At 36.0% G+C, this 18,325-nt stretch overlaps 2 protein-coding genes across 6 annotated transcripts in view; one reads left to right on the top strand and one right to left on the bottom strand.

The window, feature by feature from the left end:
* The window catches only part of LOC143900069 (uncharacterized), a 219,619-nt gene that overhangs the window by 51,109 nt on the left and 150,185 nt on the right, over positions 1-18,325 (bottom strand). The gene's annotated exons all lie outside the window — the stretch shown is intronic.
* Positions 1-18,325, top strand: part of LOC143900091 (cysteine-rich secretory protein 1) — a 66,098-nt gene that overhangs the window by 24,486 nt on the left and 23,287 nt on the right. For all 4 annotated transcript variants that reach the window (XM_077411059.1, XM_077411058.1, XM_077411057.1 and 1 more), the window contains 2 exons: positions 11,844-11,941; positions 13,040-13,176. In XM_077411059.1, coding sequence (XP_077267185.1) covers positions 11,860-11,941; positions 13,040-13,176 — 219 coding nt within the window. In that variant the 5' untranslated portion in view covers positions 11,844-11,859. The remainder of the gene's footprint in view (positions 1-11,843; positions 11,942-13,039; positions 13,177-18,325) is intronic.

The raw sequence follows: 18,325 nt of genomic DNA, 5'->3' as shown, positions 1-18,325 counted from the left end.
TGTTTTTAATATAGGAAAAAATCAAAAAAGAATATAAACAAACTTTTAAATTATATATATATATAGGAATGTGTTTAAATATTATTAATTATTAGAAATATTAGTATAAGCGAATATTTTTATGTGCAGATTTATCCTAGAGAGTTTTGCAATCAACTGTTTTTTACCTCATGCATATATAAAATGTGCATCATAGTGAAATACGTTTAATAGCGCAAAACTATAAACGTGTTATATTTTAAAAACTAGAAAAAGAGAACTTTTCATAACTACAACGTTGCATAAAAGCAGGTGGAAAATATGGCAGGGATAAAAACAGATAGTAATTCAACCGCATAAAATTTTTGTGAGTGACAAAGGTTTTTCAGCCGTAAAGATCTGGATTTAAAGGAAGATTTTCTCAAGACCATCTATTCTAACATTCAATGCAAATGTAACTTGGTTAAAATATGTATCAGACTACAGAAACTTTCGTTCGTCGTATAAAATTTGCTAGATAACTTTCACTCGTGATGAAAGACTCAAATCTGGGAAAAGACTTTTTGCCAAAATAGACTATTCAAATATTTAATGTAAATGTTCGATTAAAATTCCAGCTGCACCGAAACTTTCTGTGTGTGAAGGGAAACTCATTAGGTAACTCGTATGCATTATAAAAGATTTAGTTTTGAAAAATGCGTAGTTTAAAGTAGACCACTCTAATGCCTGATGCTCTAATACACCTAAAAGCTATATTAAAATTTCAACTTGTCCAAAAAATAATTGTTTCCATACGATGAAAAAATCGCCAGATAATCATTTTTTTTTAATTAGAAATAATACTAAGTTTTAATGAATGAAATGGTACGCGCGCGGAGTGACATTCACTAGTTAATCTTTGATATTATAGAAGATCATACAAAATTTAGATCGTGAAAAAATATTTACTTGACTATATCAGACATCCTGCCGTTTTATCTAGACTGACCGAATTAAAATTTTAATCTATCCAAAAAATGTTTTCCATCCGACGATAAAATTTCCGAGTAATTACTTCTTGTCAGAAGAAATCACGAATGTGAAAAGGGCTATAAAATTGACGTCACATCGGAGACAAGGGCTGACGTACGCGAGGAGAAACTTGCCAAGCAAATTTTGCCGTAAAAATTTCAAATTATATTTTAAAATATATTTATGCTCGTAGACAAATCGTTCCGTCATATAGTCTTGGTTCTGAGGCAAATTTGCGATTCGCATTACACGGGCCATAAATCACAATGGTGGCGCGGATGGAAGGTAGCGCCACATTCGAAACGCGGGATGCATTCACGGTTGCGAGCGCAGTCTCTCAGCCCGGCCGTTTCGATCGGAATAATACATCGCAATTTTAATCTCTTGGGTGCAATACGGACACGCGATATACGCGGCCCGCGCAATATTGACAAACAAATACCGGAATAAACGATGCTCGTGCCCGACGTTCGATTAAGGGGTGAAATTGGAAAATTTGGCCTGTGGCCACCTCGCGAAGAAAATCGTAAAATACTGTTTCACCACACGCGATTGGTTTATCAGGATTTTTTTTAAATTTATATCACACGTTATCGCGTATTTTATATCCCTTTCCACATTTATAAGCGTATCACGGCGTTCCGGCGTACCGCGCGCTTTCTTTAAACATCAGATATTGGCAATCATATTGATATAGATATGCCGCGGTTATTTCAATATTGAAGTATGAATATTAATTTGATGCCCAGTCGGCACTGTTAACGATTGTTTCCTGTTACACTTTCATTTGATTTAACGTCAAATGCGATTCTGAATGGTATATTTACTCAACATAAGTTTTAATATACAGACATTGAGATACAACCATTTATAGATAGCTATATTTCGCGCTAGAATTCTCTCTTCTTCTTCCGACCGTGATCTTATTAGAGAGAACGAAGACTTTCGATGTTTCCAGAAGTCATCGAGCTAATTCGATGGCCTATCGGTATACCGTTGTTGCGAGCGATCCCGATAAATCGCGAACGGACTTTTGAGTTTACGAAAACGATTCGAGGTGAATTTATCCGGCCGTTGCTGGTGACAGTATTGATTGCAAAACTTTGGAAACTACTTAAAACTTTTTCCGCTATTTTTCCTTCTCCTCTACAAACTCTTTCTCCCCCGCCCCTCGCGCTTATGCTCGACTCATTTACAGTTACGAGGGCTGTTCCTTTCTCGATGAGATACCTATCGAAACAACTTGCATTACACGCCCGAACTTCATTCCCGGCATTTTTATGTACCTACATGACGTCATTTTTTGGAGTATCTCGCTATTAGTCTATACATATACATGCTTTTTTCGACAGCTCCAAGCGAATGAATGTTCCCCAGGATTTAGGATTAAGGTCAACTTGTATATAGAGTCTGTTCGGGTAAAATTATTGAAAAAAGCTACAGTGTATGGAGGCTTTTACGATGGATTCGTAGCACTTTGCCTGGAAATTTGAAATAAGAGACCAATCGATTCGATATGATATCAATCATCTGGCCTTATCCTTAGAAAAATACAATTATATTGGGAGGATATCCGATTGCTGATAAAACCGACATCTTTGAACGTGATACTTTTGCTATCAAAAAAGCGTTAAAAAAAAAGTGAGACATGTTTTTTAAATATAATTTTTGCACAATTAACTATTGTGTTACACTCCATAAACATATTGAGCTTCTACACAACACATAATATACATTTTTAAAATTTATTGAATTTGTACTTAGAATCACATATGACTAAAAATTTAAATCTTTCGCCTTTCGCCTATGTTTTATTTATTAAAGTCATATATTACTATTAATATTGTTGTTTTATTGTATCATATTTTTTTAAGTAATTTTTATGACTTATATTTTATGTGATACACTTAGAGAATAATTAATAATAAACTGATATAATATTATGGCATTTATTATTTTGATAATATAAATATGTAAAACTCCACTAGTTTTCTAGGTTTGTTTTCTTTTTGTGCCAAATGTTCTAATTCTCCTCCCTATCGTTCGAATCTCATGAAAAAAATCTGATTACCTACCCTATCTAAGATTCCAGATTACTTGGGGATTCAATAAGGATCCCGAAATCTCTCTAAGATCCAAGAATCTTTGGATCTACATATAAAATGCAAAAATTTCATAGTCCTTGATACCTATCTTAGACATTACCGAGTATATCCAAGAGGGCAACGATCAGCATATCGGGCGGGATCTCCATTCCACGCGTGCGCTCTCGAGTTACCCAATTACGCGGACGAATTGTTGACTCCTTTCCACTCGTTCTACGATCCGTTCCCCATTAAGCTCGCGCGGGACGAGCACGAGTTTGCTTACGAGAATGGCGAGCGGGGGGAGGGAGGAAGGCGAGGGGGGCGATAAAGCGTCGATACCGCGCGTCTTCCGGATGTTGCCGATCGCTGATGGAATTGCAGCACACGTCGCCAGTTCGGGGCTGCAGGTGCAGCCACACACGTATCCGGGACGAACTATTTGCCAAACACGGATTCTAGGTTGAATATGGCAAATTGCGCCGGTACACGCTACAATGCGCGCACGAAGCGAGCGCGCGGCTGCGCTCGCGAGAGACGCTAGTTTCTCGTCAGGAAACGTGACTTCTCGCATTTCGAGGAGCAAGAGAAGAAAGACTTACCGATCCGTCAATGGGTATAAGGGTGTTCGGTTCGCACGCGATGTATCGAGAAGATCTACTGAAACAAAAATTTTGGCTCTACGTTCTAACGGGATCGACGATAAGCTTATGTCGATAAGCTGTATTACGGGATCGACGCGACGTCTGCTGTAAATACGATATAATTCTTGTCTTGTCAGCCGGAATTCCGCTCGAACATCTTGACATTGTGTACACGTTTCGCACTACTCGGGTCTCCCTCTCGTTTCTCCCTCTCTCTCTCTCTCTCTCTCTCTCTCTCTCTCTCTCTCTCTCTCTCTCTCTCTCTCTCTCTCTCTCTCTCTGTCTCTCTCTCTATCTTTCCTGATCACAGTTCAGGAGCGAACGATGCCCCAAGCCATTTACCGCGCTTCTGCGGTGAACCGGGGGATTCGGGATTGTATATGAGGCTTACGGAGTATCCGCACGACACCGGTTCTGCATGCATGGGTAACGAAACACCATTCAAGTGCCGGCACCGTCAACTGATACGGATATTTCTCTCGCGTCTTTAACACCCCCGTTTGTTCGCGCCGCGCGTTGCTCTAAATTAATGTGTCGAATTGCATTACGAGCTTACAGTTGATTTTAACAAAAAGTAAAAATATAATTTTTTTGCTTTTACGCTTTCTTTATATTTTGTATCCAACATTATATTCAACATCATTATATTTAACATTATCCCAGTATAATTAAGTAAAAATTCTATCACAATGAAATGACGAGCATAAATTAAAATACGTAATTTTATTATTTTTTATACTGCTAAAGATTAATTCGTATAAAAAATGCATTTCTTCACACTTTCAACTTCAACCATATTTACAGCGTAAGAATTTTATATATTTCAACATTTGAAGTCACTTAGAAAAACCGTGTAAAAAAATTATTTGCGGTGTTTTTAACGTCGTACTTCCCGATAATACTTAATTCCCTAAAAATCATGAGGATACTCACAGCTGTGTACTCTTGCAGCTATAAAGGACAAGTACGGCGGATGGTTGCAATCACGAAGCAAATTGTCCTCCTTTCGCACGACCACCGATCGTTCCGATTTCACCCTCCACTGAGGTGGCGAGAATTTTTCGCTGTAGAAAGGGTTGGAAGTCTACGAGCTGTCGAGCAACTGACAACGGAGGGTGGCGGCGTTAGAGGGAGCAGTCGTTGATGGCCGCTTCTTTTTGTCGTCGTGGAAAAACGCCGCCGTTAAACTTTTTCCAATGCGCTAGGGCACGAGTAAAATATCGAGTAAATGCGCCCGCTGTAGCGAGCGCCCATTAATTCGACGGAGACGCGAGAGGATGGGAAAAGCTTAGCCCCGCGACCCCCTTTTATCCTATAGGAAGTTCGTGTACATATTTACTGGCATCGGGGCGCGCGTCTTTATCTCCAGTTGAGAAAGCCGAGTTTTCATTTGCTTCGTGATTGCAAAATAAAAGCGGACTGGTGACTGCAACGAAAACAGCAAGTTTTTCCCCTCACCTCCGATACAGATTTTATTATTTCTTAGCTTCTAACGGATTAGCTTCTAATGTTAATTTTTAGAAGAATATTTTAATCTATAATTTGTTTGCGATGTGTTGTGACTGGGTTACTCTAGAAAGTAGGACAAGTGCATTAAAAGTTGAAAATATATCAATGCTTTAATAACACACGCTATTAAATTCTTTAAAAATCACCGAGATTTAAATGGATCGACGATATGCATTGCAAATGTGCGTTAGAATACGAATACGAAATCGTCAACCTTGAGCAACATGTGTCATCGTAACATGTCCGTTTGCTTGCTCTTGGATATGTTGAAGGACCGGCCGTTACAATTTGGATAGTCGGTTAACATTGATATTGACAGTCAAACGAGCGTCCAACCGCAATGTATATACATAAGCCGGCCACTGAGAGATGTTCGCATCGCACTTCCGCCTGTATCCACTTTATGCAATGGGAAAACGTTGCACCTGAGTGCAAGGTGGCATTGTGTCGCGTTGAGCTCGTGCAAAAATCATTGCCCAACATGTATACTCGGCACGTATTCGCATCGCATTATAGAAAATAAAACGTTGCACATTTACGCTGTCCGTAAAAAGAGAAAAATTATTATGCGCCATCATACCATGGTCCGTTTGAAATTCATTTTGTTTTTATTTCTGATGATTCGGTCATTTGTCATTTCTATAAAATAATGTAAATGCATAATTTTACAAAAAAATCGCGACGAAATGCATTTCGAAAGCATAAACTTATCTGAATTATTATTTATCTTGTGACAGTGCAATTTTCTAGTTATTTGGCCGAACTTTAGCTTTCCAAATTATGCTGTTTCCAAAATTCACTCATCTCATTGTGTCGTGATTGAATGCCAATATTTCAGGAATTCAAAAATATACTTAAGAAACTAAATTCATACATTTGTAACCTTCGCTTAGTTTTACGACATCATGACCGACAAATTGTGTATCTAGTCTGTTCTTGCTTGATATATTTGATATTTATAGATTTAGTTTGCTCACACAATCTGTTTTGTTACGTCCAATTTCCATTATCTTTTAGTTTGTTTTATCCATCTACTTAGTCACGGACCACCCCGCGCGGCTAACGTTTTCACGTCCGGAATTAGCCTCCATATTGGCTCGTGGTGTCTATTGGCAATCGATCGAGTGTTCAGCCAACCACCATGAATATGCACGAGAGAGTACTTCTATTATAGAAAACGTTTCCAGCGTACACTCCCGTCGAATGTGCACCATCGGCTGTTTGATCATCGTGTTCCGCGACACAATGGAAATTTGCAATTTACTTCGTTGACTTCCAAGTCGGAAATCGTTGGGAAATATACGTGAATATAATGTCATGTAAAATGCTATGTATGATATCCGACAAAGCGTATGATCAGTAGCAGAACTGTACTTTCGAATTTGAAATTAAATTTTCTCTAACAATAAGACATTTAAACCGCAGACTGAATCCATGATATATAAATTTATATATTAAAGATTTTTAATTTATAGAGAGAGAGAGAGAGAGAGAGAGAGAATAATAAAATTTATTATTGATTTGTTGATTTATTACAAGACTGCAAATAATAACCTAGCAATTTCACTGCAATTTGTTATATCAAAAACATAATAGAAAAAAATAATTGTACGAAATAAAGTAAAATGTTGTACATGTAGGTATATTATGAAAAACGTTAAATGATTCGTATTTTCCACGCATTTATATTTTTGATCCTCTATTATAATTTCCATATAACATTTTCTCAAACAACTGGCATTTAAAATAAACTGCTTTCGTCCGAAAAAAAAAATAATCTGCGAGATGAAAAATGGTTCTGCAATTTCGATATTCACCGTCGGAATAATATTTCAATATATGGCGCACGATACTTTGTAATCGGAGGCTCTTTGTAGCTTTCCTGCCTCAAATTGCAGTGTTATTTCCATGTTTTTTTTTATATTAAAAAATATAATGCTCGTGCATGTGCACCGCGAAATAACCGGGCGATTTATGCCTCCCGTTTGTTAGTAGCGATGTCGCGGCGGCAATGCGGTGACGATTCATTCGGAGTTTAACGCACAAAAGCCCGGGTGTACCCATTAGCGAGATACTTCGGGATTCAGTTGAATGCGAAAGCCGCGTTTAATGGCGGGGAATGCGAAACTATCGATAAAGTTTCCCGTTTCCGACTACGACGGAGAGTCAAAGAGGTCGTCCGCGGCCTTGTAATTCGACTTTTGTGCTGCTGCAACGAGGGAGGCAAATGATAATATAGTATTATATAAACATTTAGATAATCCTCCAAGAATTCTAACCTTACGCGATAACGATGTTATAGCTGTAATAAATCGTCATCTTATCATATAACTCATAAGAAGATATATAAAGTAAAAAGAAAGAAAAAAGATGATAACTGCTTATACGCAGCTCGACGGACTGCAGGCATAATTATTTTAATAAATTCAATGAAACTCTTTTTTTATTATAATTTGTCTTATATAAAAGATATTTTTTTTATTTTAAAATTAATTTCTAGAACGTTTAAATATGTGCCTTCACAAGTTTCCAAATATATTGATTAATTCAGCTTATATTTGAAAGTGTTTCCGTGTTTACGAAAGTTGATTCCGCATTTACGTTAATTATGTTAAATATACAAATACGCGTCATTGATCGCGTTTCAAATTGTGTTACATTGATAAAATGTTTCTTATTTGCATGGAACAAATATCGAGAATCATCGCGTTGCGCGGTATAATAAATCATTGCACGCCGCGGTCTTAAATCCAGAGCCGTGCAATGGTTATCCCAAAACAAGAAGTTAGATCATCGCTACTTCGCAATTGCGATTTTAATTATAAACGGGAGTTACCGAGGGGCTTGACGGAACCGTTGTTATCCGTGCGACGCACTCTTGATTTGCGAAATTAAGTGAAAATATTTATGAGCAATTTACACGCGGCCGGTATTACGCGCTACATGTTTTACGCGGTAACACGCGCGCGCATCGTCGTCTCACGGGTACTTCGTCGACCACGGACTTTGTCGCAAATTAAATGCGGTTGCCGTCGGGCTCATCCTCGGTCTGAAATTTCCTCTGAATTATTGACGAATTGCCGCTTTTGACTCTTGATGAAAGGAGCGTCCCTTTATTCCTCATATGTAACATGGAGTGTAATGAATCTCGTATAATAACCAACTCGTCCGACAAAAGAATCATCCCTTGTGGCATTCAATCGGCCTCATTATAATTTTCCATTACCGATTCGTACTCGAAAAAAACGGCAGAGAAACTAATATTAATTCAGCGAAACAGCACTTTTAACACTTTAATATACCGGCCTCTTATATTATGAGAGCCATATCTTTACGCCTGTATCTTCATTGAATTATAGCTTAAACTCGATAATAAAAGCCCAAGTCATGAGACAGATAATAACAAGAGAATAAAAGAGAAAGAACGCTGAGTATAAGTAAATTAAGCTATATATAACATACTTTAAGTGAATTGCTTTAGTGAAAACGACGGTTGTGGTCAGACACGGCTGACCTCACTTCGCTTCTACCACTAGCGCTGCGCTATAAAGGCGTACCGCACACTCGCATTAGAATAAACTATATCTAGCTACACTGTTCACATCAAACGTGCAATAAATGTGGAATATGTGGTAGTACTACGGCACCATCATATCCTTTTAACCCTGGAGGGCGTCCGCGAGCACCGCATATATAGGTATATGTGCTTCGACAAAGGAGTGCATGAGTTTGAACTGTCACGTACGATTTTGAAATAATGCCAAGGCGCAGACAAGTCTTGCATATGTCGATGTTTACAATGTTGCAATATAATATAAAACTTAACTTACTTATACATTGTTACATGCACTTCTGCATAATATGAAAACTATGAAATTAGTGATAACTGCCAGCAAAAATTAAATTAATGATGATTTTAATTATAAGTTCGTATATACATATTTCTACTTTTTACAACATCTTTAGCTCATTTTACATTTAATTTTTACTTTGCACTTTTGCATGCAAAATACACTTGCAATTAAAGCATAAAAACGATAGAACGTAAAAAAAGTTGTCTAATAAAAATTCTTTTCTTTTATACACTACCTATTCAAAAAATATAGTCTTCGCGATAATTTAGGTAGGGAAAGACGTCTGAGATTCTTAAACAAGATTTGTTAAAGTAAAAATAAAAAATTGGTATAAACGGGAGAATTTAAAAAACAAAAGGTATAAAACTTCATGAAATGGCGTTGTAAGTTAAAAGGCAATCGTGATAAAAAATATCTTGGGCGAAAAGATCGTTGCTTTCGAAAGATTCTCGAATTGGAGAAACTTTATTATCACTCATGTTGTTTTGTCGTTTCTCAAACATGCGCAACTAGCCAACAAAATTGCGAATAATTATTGCGACTCGGACATCCGCATGCCAGCATGTCGAAGCAAACAGCAACAGCCTGTGAACTTTGTGCACTTTGCTGTGAACTTGTCCGAATGTTTGGTGAGCTCGTATTAGCGTTTTCCCCCGGAATCCCGAAGCCACGAGTACTTTCCGAGGATATTAATACACTGGATATTCGTATAGAGCCCTTTTTTAATCGGTTAAATCCTATACGCGGACAGTATATTTAAAAGATATCGTCAGTTGCATTTTTATACACTCTGTGTATATAATAAATCTTTTGATATAATATTGATGAAATAATACAATATAAATTACAAACTAATATGATATAATTTTATGGTTTAAAATCAAATCGGAAAATTAAAATTTATTAAATATTAAAAACAAATAAAATGTATAATATTACACAACACAAAATATAAAAATATTTAATTAAAGAAAATTTAAAAGCTTTGTCGTGAATTCTTGTTTCAAGTCGCCAAATTGAACGAGCGGATGTTTTACGTTTTCCTGTGTCGATTTCGAGAGTGAGTGATCAAAATCTAATCAACGCGAAAAGCGTGCCAAGAGACATCCATATGTATCATCTGTCTTAAACTATTTTGCACACGCTCCGTCTGCGAGAGAGAAAAGGGGCTTTAGAAGGGGGGAAATTGGAATATCTTTCGTCCGGAAGACGGAGGATATTCTAAAAGAGAAAATGAAAAGTGACGGACATAAGAATGTGCGCAGGACTGAGAAAACAAAATGTGCCTTTGATGTCGTTCAGCTTGGTCGAACCTTTTTGCATTCCTTTGATACTTCGAAGTCCTCAAAGTCTTCGCAGCAAATAGAACAGACGAAGAAAACGAACTTTGGTCCCCGTCATCTAAAGAACCTCATATATATATATATATATATATATTAAAGAGAACGTATTAAAGAGAATATAATATTATTCGTATATGTAGACACATCTCCGTCATTTTTATTTGCTTGACAATGTGCACTAAAGATTTGAGTCGGTAATTAGATGGATATTAATATAAGTTCAGAAAATTTAAATTTTATCTTAATAGACGTTTGAAAATGATATCTATATATTTAATACTTCATAATCAAGAAGAATCCGTATTTATAAGAATTATATTTTTCAAAATTATATATCAGTCGCACACAGCTTACGTAGATATTAATTATAGAATGCAAAAGTATGATTAGCTGTTATTTAATATTTTTAACCAATTTTTACAAATATATATCAAATAATAAAAAACATTTAGTATTTTCGAAAATTGTAACTATGAATGTTTTTTAAATGTAAAAATGATCAAATTTCTAGCTTCAAAATTCTTCGAAAATTAAAGCGGAGAGAACTGGAGAGAATTGGAAACACCATCGAGTCTCATTGAGAGTATTTCATTGTTGCCTAGTGAACTGATTAAAAAAAAAAAATCGAGGGATTTTGTTCGCTCGGCGGACTATTGCGTGAACGTGAACAACGTTCAACGTAATCTGTCTTCGTACGTGCCATTTGCCTTTGACGTTTACCACCGCGAAAGGCGCCGTGCTATTGACGATAGCGGCGGCGTTGTCAGGGTTGATAGCGGGGTTGATAACGCTACGGCCGTGGACATACCAGTTTCGCGGGCGAGAAATAATGAAATTTGCCGTTGACGAGGCGAATGGTGATTAATGAGCCGCACACAGGTACGAATGTCGTGTCGCTCGACTGAGGCTGCGCACATGTGCATGCTCGCTGTGCTGGAAAAGTTCGACGACCGAATGACTAACAAGAGCAGGGAGAAAAAGATTGATCGAAATACAATTGTATGTACGGAGATAAAAAAAAAAAACTACGTGGAAACTTCGTTTGCAGTTTCTTTGACCGTTTCAAAGTTGATTTTTCTTTAGCAATGCATTAGAGCTCATTTTCTCGTATTTTTTTGTAATTTTCAACATTGATTGTCTTGGGGATTAAGTGTCACATTAAAAGAAAAGTTGTTTAAGTAAAACGAATAGATAATGACAAAGAAACTTATGAAAGGCCAATTGCATAATATCAATTGCTCGTAATGTGACACACGAAAAAAGATGTCTTATAGTTTCAACGAAACTTTCAGTTCATCTTTGAATATTCAATACGATCTCAAAGTTTGAGCACTTAATATTGCAATGCCTTGTATATTGATAGAATAGAACTTGGCAACGAGAACTTGAAATATAAAACGGCTACATTTCATGTTCCAGCTCATATACGGAAACAATGAAGTGGCTTTGGATAATTGTCTTAGTGGCTCTGGCGCTGCCAGCTGCTGTACCACGAAAAATCCACAGGAGCAAGCCGAGTAAGTAAACACCTTTAAATAAGTAATTTTCACGAGCAGTTGTAGCAGAGAAATATTATTCCTGAAATAAACTGTTTTAAAAGTTTATGCGAAGAGAATAACTCGCGCGTCTTTCTTTTATTCTTTTATTAATTACAATTATTGCATTTGTTGGTCGTTTTTGCGCATCCCGAACGCTCTATCTGACTTCTGAGAAATGGAAGTTCGTGAGGTTTCACGGTGAGCTTTCGTACACGAGAACATCAAAGAACGTATCTTGTAACTATCCGGAAAGATATTCGATCAAAATGCTCCCGTTTTCACCGTTATCCTATCACGGACATTCTTGTATACTGGTTCTCAAAAGGATCGCGGAAGGCTACTCGATACATCGCGAGCAGGCGGAAAGTCGATTTTGATCGGGACACGGCCGCGGAGAATCACTTCACATCGTGATGAAGAAAACCGCGCCCGCGCCGTCGCTTGTTTCCCCGCATAACGACGGTAAGCCGATTCCGAAAGAGATTCGTGACTGTTCAAAATTACACACGATATTATATTGCTATCCAAAATTGTTTTACGATAGATTTTCAATTCTTTCGACAATCTGGACGCGATAAAAACGAAGAAAATATTCTGTTTTTATCAAAGGAGGATATATGCGGAATAAAGCATTTAGACAGAGTCGAAACAGGAACTGAAACGATATCGCGTCATATGATAGCGAGAATAGCATCCGTTTGAAACATTTCCGTTTTTCAACCGGACATTCGAGTAATTTCCGAAATGATCGGAACTCTCGCGACACGTCGCGAGTAAACGAGAAGTGGAAAGTACATTATGAAACAACACGAGCTTCTGTATCCTTATAGTTATGGAATTCTGTACTCTTTTTTTCTTCCTTATTCTTACATTTCTTTATGTCCTAACTGACATCTTTTGCTGGGAAGCAAAATACGCTTTTCGCTTTCACAGCAAGATCTGTCTCTCTCCAAGGATCTTCCCTTTGCTCTTCGCAAAAGAGAACTGAGTAGTCGCCAGTAGCTATCGGCCAAACTCAAGCCTTCGTCGGCGACAGATGTCGGTTATCGGAAGGAGACGTTTTCTTTTTATTTTCAGCGCCACGTCTATATGGCGACAGAGTCCCTGTCAGTTTAATAAGGACCACTAGTAGCAAGGTACGGCAGAAGATCGTGGACACCCACAATTACTTTCGCACGCAGGTCAAGCCATCTGCCGCCAACATGCTCGTCATGGTAAGAGCTCCATTTCTATTCCCGCCTAACAATAAGGGACAAATCCCGTTTACAGTTCAATGAACTTCCAGCGCCTTCAATAAGATATTGGATAATGATCAAATTTTTATTTAGAAAAATTGATTCCGCATTTGTCGAAGGCTATCATTAGAACTGTGCACCTTGGCGTTGAATTATTCCATATACCACATCTATGGAAATTTTCAAAATATTGCAATATCATGTAATATTATTGCATAATTACCTATGCAATAATAATGCAATAATAGATAGTTTGTAAGTTAGATCATTTTCTTTTCTAATCACACAAGTGTTTTTCGTGTTTAAATACCGAGTATATTGTACATGTGTATAAATATATTTATATACGTACAGAGCACCAGAAAAGTCGTTTATCAGAGTAGATCCACAAAGATGTCACGATTTGATTGTAAATCGCTGCTGGATCGAACGATAAACAGTTTATGGAAGGGAAATTTACACCGCGGGTGCCTTCTACGATGCTAGAAGTACAAACGCAAGTATTCCAGCGAGACACGAAATCGATATATCCTATTTCCGTTGATCGACGTCTGTCCGCGTGACTCGAACATTAAAGTAAAATTGGTTTTGCCGGGTGGAAGTAGACGTTACGCGCTTCATCGGGACGTTTACGGGAACTTTCACCGGTTGCGATAACCACCTTTCTATAAATTTCATTGGCAGTTCATCACGATATTTTACAAACGCTCGCTTTTTGTCCGCCGTCGTCCTCGCGCTACAGCGCTTGCAGTACGTGCGATCGATAATCGATACCGGGAACTTTGATATACTTGTCATCGTGTTGCATCTACTCGTGACGGCATATTTTTGTTATTTCGTGAACGATGAAACACGGAGACTTGGAAATTTTACGAAGGTGTGATATAAGATAATTTCGCGATCTCTCTACTGATATTCGCGGGAAATTTTTACACACTTTTAAGACGAATTTATACGCTTCTCTATATCGATCATCTCAAATAAGTCATCTAAATCTAAAATAAAAAAGATGTACAATCCTCGGTAGTCACACCTCTTTTTTAAACATTGTTTAAAGAATTTTTTTTTAACACAATGCCACTCAAAAAGTTAATATTTTATAATGAGAATACATTCTACAATGTTTAAACTTAATTCTAGATTTTTTTTGCAATCTACTTAAATTGTTAGTTTTTGAACAGCATTTAGCTGTTTGAAAATGGGGTCATTTTGATTCCGTGTGACTACCAAGAGATAATGCGAACACTATTTCCGCAGATATATGATCGTCTACTAGATTGTTGCAAAAAGTTTGTCGTATTAGTACAAAAAGAGTTGAAAGTTTTAGCAAAATCAAAGCCAAAGTATCGCTATGAATTTCATGTTAGTATACTTTATATTTTGTTTGAAATAAAATTTTCCACTTCTCTTTGCAAAGAAGTCGAGTTTTAACTTTGTTTAATACAGAGCTTGATAGAAAAATGACAAACCCTATACATCAACTTAAAGCTACTTTGAGCGATAAATAAATAGAAACATCTTCTTTTATATGTTTTGAATAATTACACAGAAGATAAATAACATTAAATATTGGAAAAATATTTAATATTGTAATAACATCAAATATATATATTGTATATTACCGATAACATTAAATATTGTTACTCATTATTGCCTAATCAATTTTTTGTAAGAGTTCTGATATGAATACGTATATTACGTATTAATACGTATAATATGATTGTATTATAATCAGATTATTATTAAATTTGGAGTTTTAAGGATCTAGATTTTTTTATATATCAGCTGCTTGGATTTAGAATTCTTTCGCGTATAGGATTCGTGAATAATGCGAACGAACGGTTTTGCAGCCAGTTCGAATAACAGCAGGGATGGTCGCTTTGAAATCCTATCGATTTTCCCCAGATTCACATCTTTCGTTGTACCTTCGACAATACGTTGTCGTTGTCACTTATTTTCAAAATGGAATCTTCCCAAACTCTTTGGTTCGCGTATCTCTTTCCTTTACAGAAATAGAAATAGCCTTTTGACTATTCGACTATTGAGTCTCGTGATATCGATATTGATAGATTATTTCATTTATTTGAGATCGATTAATTATGATGCACTTTAATATATGGAAAATTCTATATAATTTAGGATATTTTAATGATAAAAAATTAGTGAGCAAATATAAAATAATAGTGTCTCTCTCTCTCTCTCTCTATCTCTCTCTCTCTCTCTCTCTCTCTCTCTCTCTCTCTCTCTCTCTCTATCTCTCTCTCTATCTCTCTCTATCTCTCTCTCTCTCTCTATCTCTCTCTCTCTCTAAAATAAATATCATATCTATATTATGTCTGAGGGATATGAACTGTTATTGAACTATTATTGAAATTTGAATGAAAATGCATTGTTATTTTGTGTTTTTACTGTATATATATCATTTCTGTGTAAAAAATACATAAAAACACAAACATTTAATACGTTTGATTTAGTTTTAATTTAATAAATATTAGCAATTTAAATTTATTTCTGAGAAAATCTGTTCACAAATTTAATCATACGATAATTGTTCAAAGATCTGAATATGTCTAATAATATTATGTAATAAAATCAATTAGAAAACACAGATTTAACTGGTTTATTCTTCGTAAAATTTGTATTCGGATAACATTCGGAGAAATAATTAATGGTCAACGAATGAGGAGGCACTCTTCTGGAAATGCAACAAAAGCGGCACAATAAATACAGCAGTAATTCAACTTTCTCGTGTGCACAATACGCATTTAATTTGAGTTTTTGGCAACTTTGCAGTAGATAATGCGCGTCGTTAATTGGACTGATTAAAATTAAGCGGCGAAAGCGCTCGTTATACGCTCGTTTCGCGATTTTCCGTATTTCCCTGGAAAATTATCAGAATTGCTGAATGTAATCCTATAGCAATTATTATTTGCAACACGTGCCTTTCTTCTATTTGGATAATAAAGCATGATAATAAGATGTGCTCTGATGTTTCAGAAATAATTATGAGTAATTAAATAAAGGTAACTGGTTATTTAACTGTAAATTAATTATGTAATTTCAATTACGAATAAAGTGTATAAATTTATAATACAAGTAATTATGAAAAGTCAAACAAAAGTATAATTAATTATACGGTGAACAATTCTCTTGGACTTAATTATACAATTATAATAATTATATATGGGACATTTTGGAAAATCGCTTCAAAAAAATTTCAAAGTTCTAAAAAATCCTATGTTGTATATAAAAATGTTCAAGCAACAGTCTACAATAGACTGACTTATGCTTCTAATTTTTTCAATGTTTTTTTAATGGTTTTTTTTTCGAAAAAAGCTTGAAAAAATAAAAGCAAACGCCAGCCCATTCAGGATCAAGGCTTAAAAATTTTGATATCTAATATAGGGTTTTTGAGAATTTTTTCAGATTTTTAAATTGTGGCCAACGATATGTCGGTTTAAAAAATTATAAATAAATCAAATTTATAAAAAAAATAAAAAAAAATTCCGAGTGCTTTTTAAAGTTGGAACAAGAACATAAAAAAATTGCGGAAGTCGAGGGTCAAACGCAGGTCGATTTGGCATGGAATGCCCCATATATACATACATGCACATATGTATGTATGTAAAATGTTTTATCTAAACGTAGCTGTAAATTCATTCTTACGGATATATTTCTATTGCTCAATGAAGATATTAAGATGTTGAACGCGGGTCTTCTATAAATAGCGAGTTTTCAGAGATTTACCTTACGAAGCGTTTTACTTGATCAGAAAACTGAATTTTCGAGGTTCGCCGTCGAGTACGGTGCAAGATTTCAATTTCCGCCTGCATCGACGTTATTATCCGATCTATATATAAACATGTATATGTACTATATATCACTCACTTCCCGTTGTTTCTCACGGCGATATAGCATAGGAGATATTTCAGAAGGAAAGACGATGTCTATACCGCAGTTAATAGTTTAACCCAAATAAATCGAAATGTAGATTAAAATTCAATAGTTTCTTCTTTTAAATAAAACGAAGCAGACACAAGAATGAAAGCGTAAGGAATATATGCAAAAAACAAGTTATAGAATGAAATGGCCACGACTGCTATTGCAATTGTCTTTTTAGCAATTTATTATTAATAAATTAACATATTTTGTTTGATTAATTTCTTTGTTATATTGCACAAATTTTCGAGTATTTGAAGTTATGTCTTGCACCTGGTAAAATATCTTGCCGGAAAATCTGGTATATTTGTGGACGCGGCCAGGTGTCCACGTAGTCAGACCATCTCTGAATCTCCTCGCCGCGCGTTTGCTCGTCGTTTCCTTCGCGCCGCCAATCTCAAGCTTGGTTATAAGTTACACGACTTCCCACTTAAATTCTTTTCCCACAGAAACTACCAGCGACGACACCGTAAAAGCTACTTTCGGCGAGAGTTACGCCGTATAGATGCGACTGTTATCTGAGGTTTCTCGGCAAAACTTGAGACGCGATGCAGTTTCTCGAGGAGAGAATGACCGGTATCGGGAATCATTCTATCGATTCAGTAGAGACGTGTTAAAGTTAGCTAATATCGCGGATGGCCAACGAAATATTACATTTTTTACCCAGCAGATTATCATTATCGACAATGATATCGCCATTACAATTTATTAAAGGAAATCGTGATTAACTGATTTTATACATTCATGAGTTTATTTCAATGTGAATTTGTAATAGAGAATTATCAGAATTATCTTTACCTTTCCTAATTTTACAATGTTTACGAGTAAATAATTTCTATTTTAAGTGTTTTCATTTATAAAATATCACTGTGTTTTATTGTATATAAATTATATAAGAGAGAGAGAGAGAGAGAGAGAGAGAGAGAGAGAGAGAGAGAAAAGAGAGAGAGAGAGAGAGAGAGCTGACATAATAATAAATACATAAATGTTGATCTATATGAAATATAACGGTAATATACTGAGAACTATTCTACAAACTTCTACGAGGCGAGCAATAATAAAAAGTGTAATTTCAAAGCATATTGTGCGCTACAGGATATTGCACCTGGTACTTAGAATTCAGAGTCAACTTTATATAAGCAAGAAAGCAGTCGCCTCGAGATGCATAAATCAAGAAGCGCCTCTGATT

The sequence above is a fragment of the Temnothorax americanus genome, unplaced genomic scaffold (assembly GCF_048541705.1).
Source record: "Temnothorax americanus isolate GAGA-0224 unplaced genomic scaffold, ASM4854170v1 Scaffold3, whole genome shotgun sequence".
Taxonomy (NCBI): Eukaryota; Metazoa; Arthropoda; class Insecta; order Hymenoptera; family Formicidae; genus Temnothorax; species Temnothorax americanus.
This window is presented reverse-complemented; position numbering and strand designations above follow the sequence as displayed.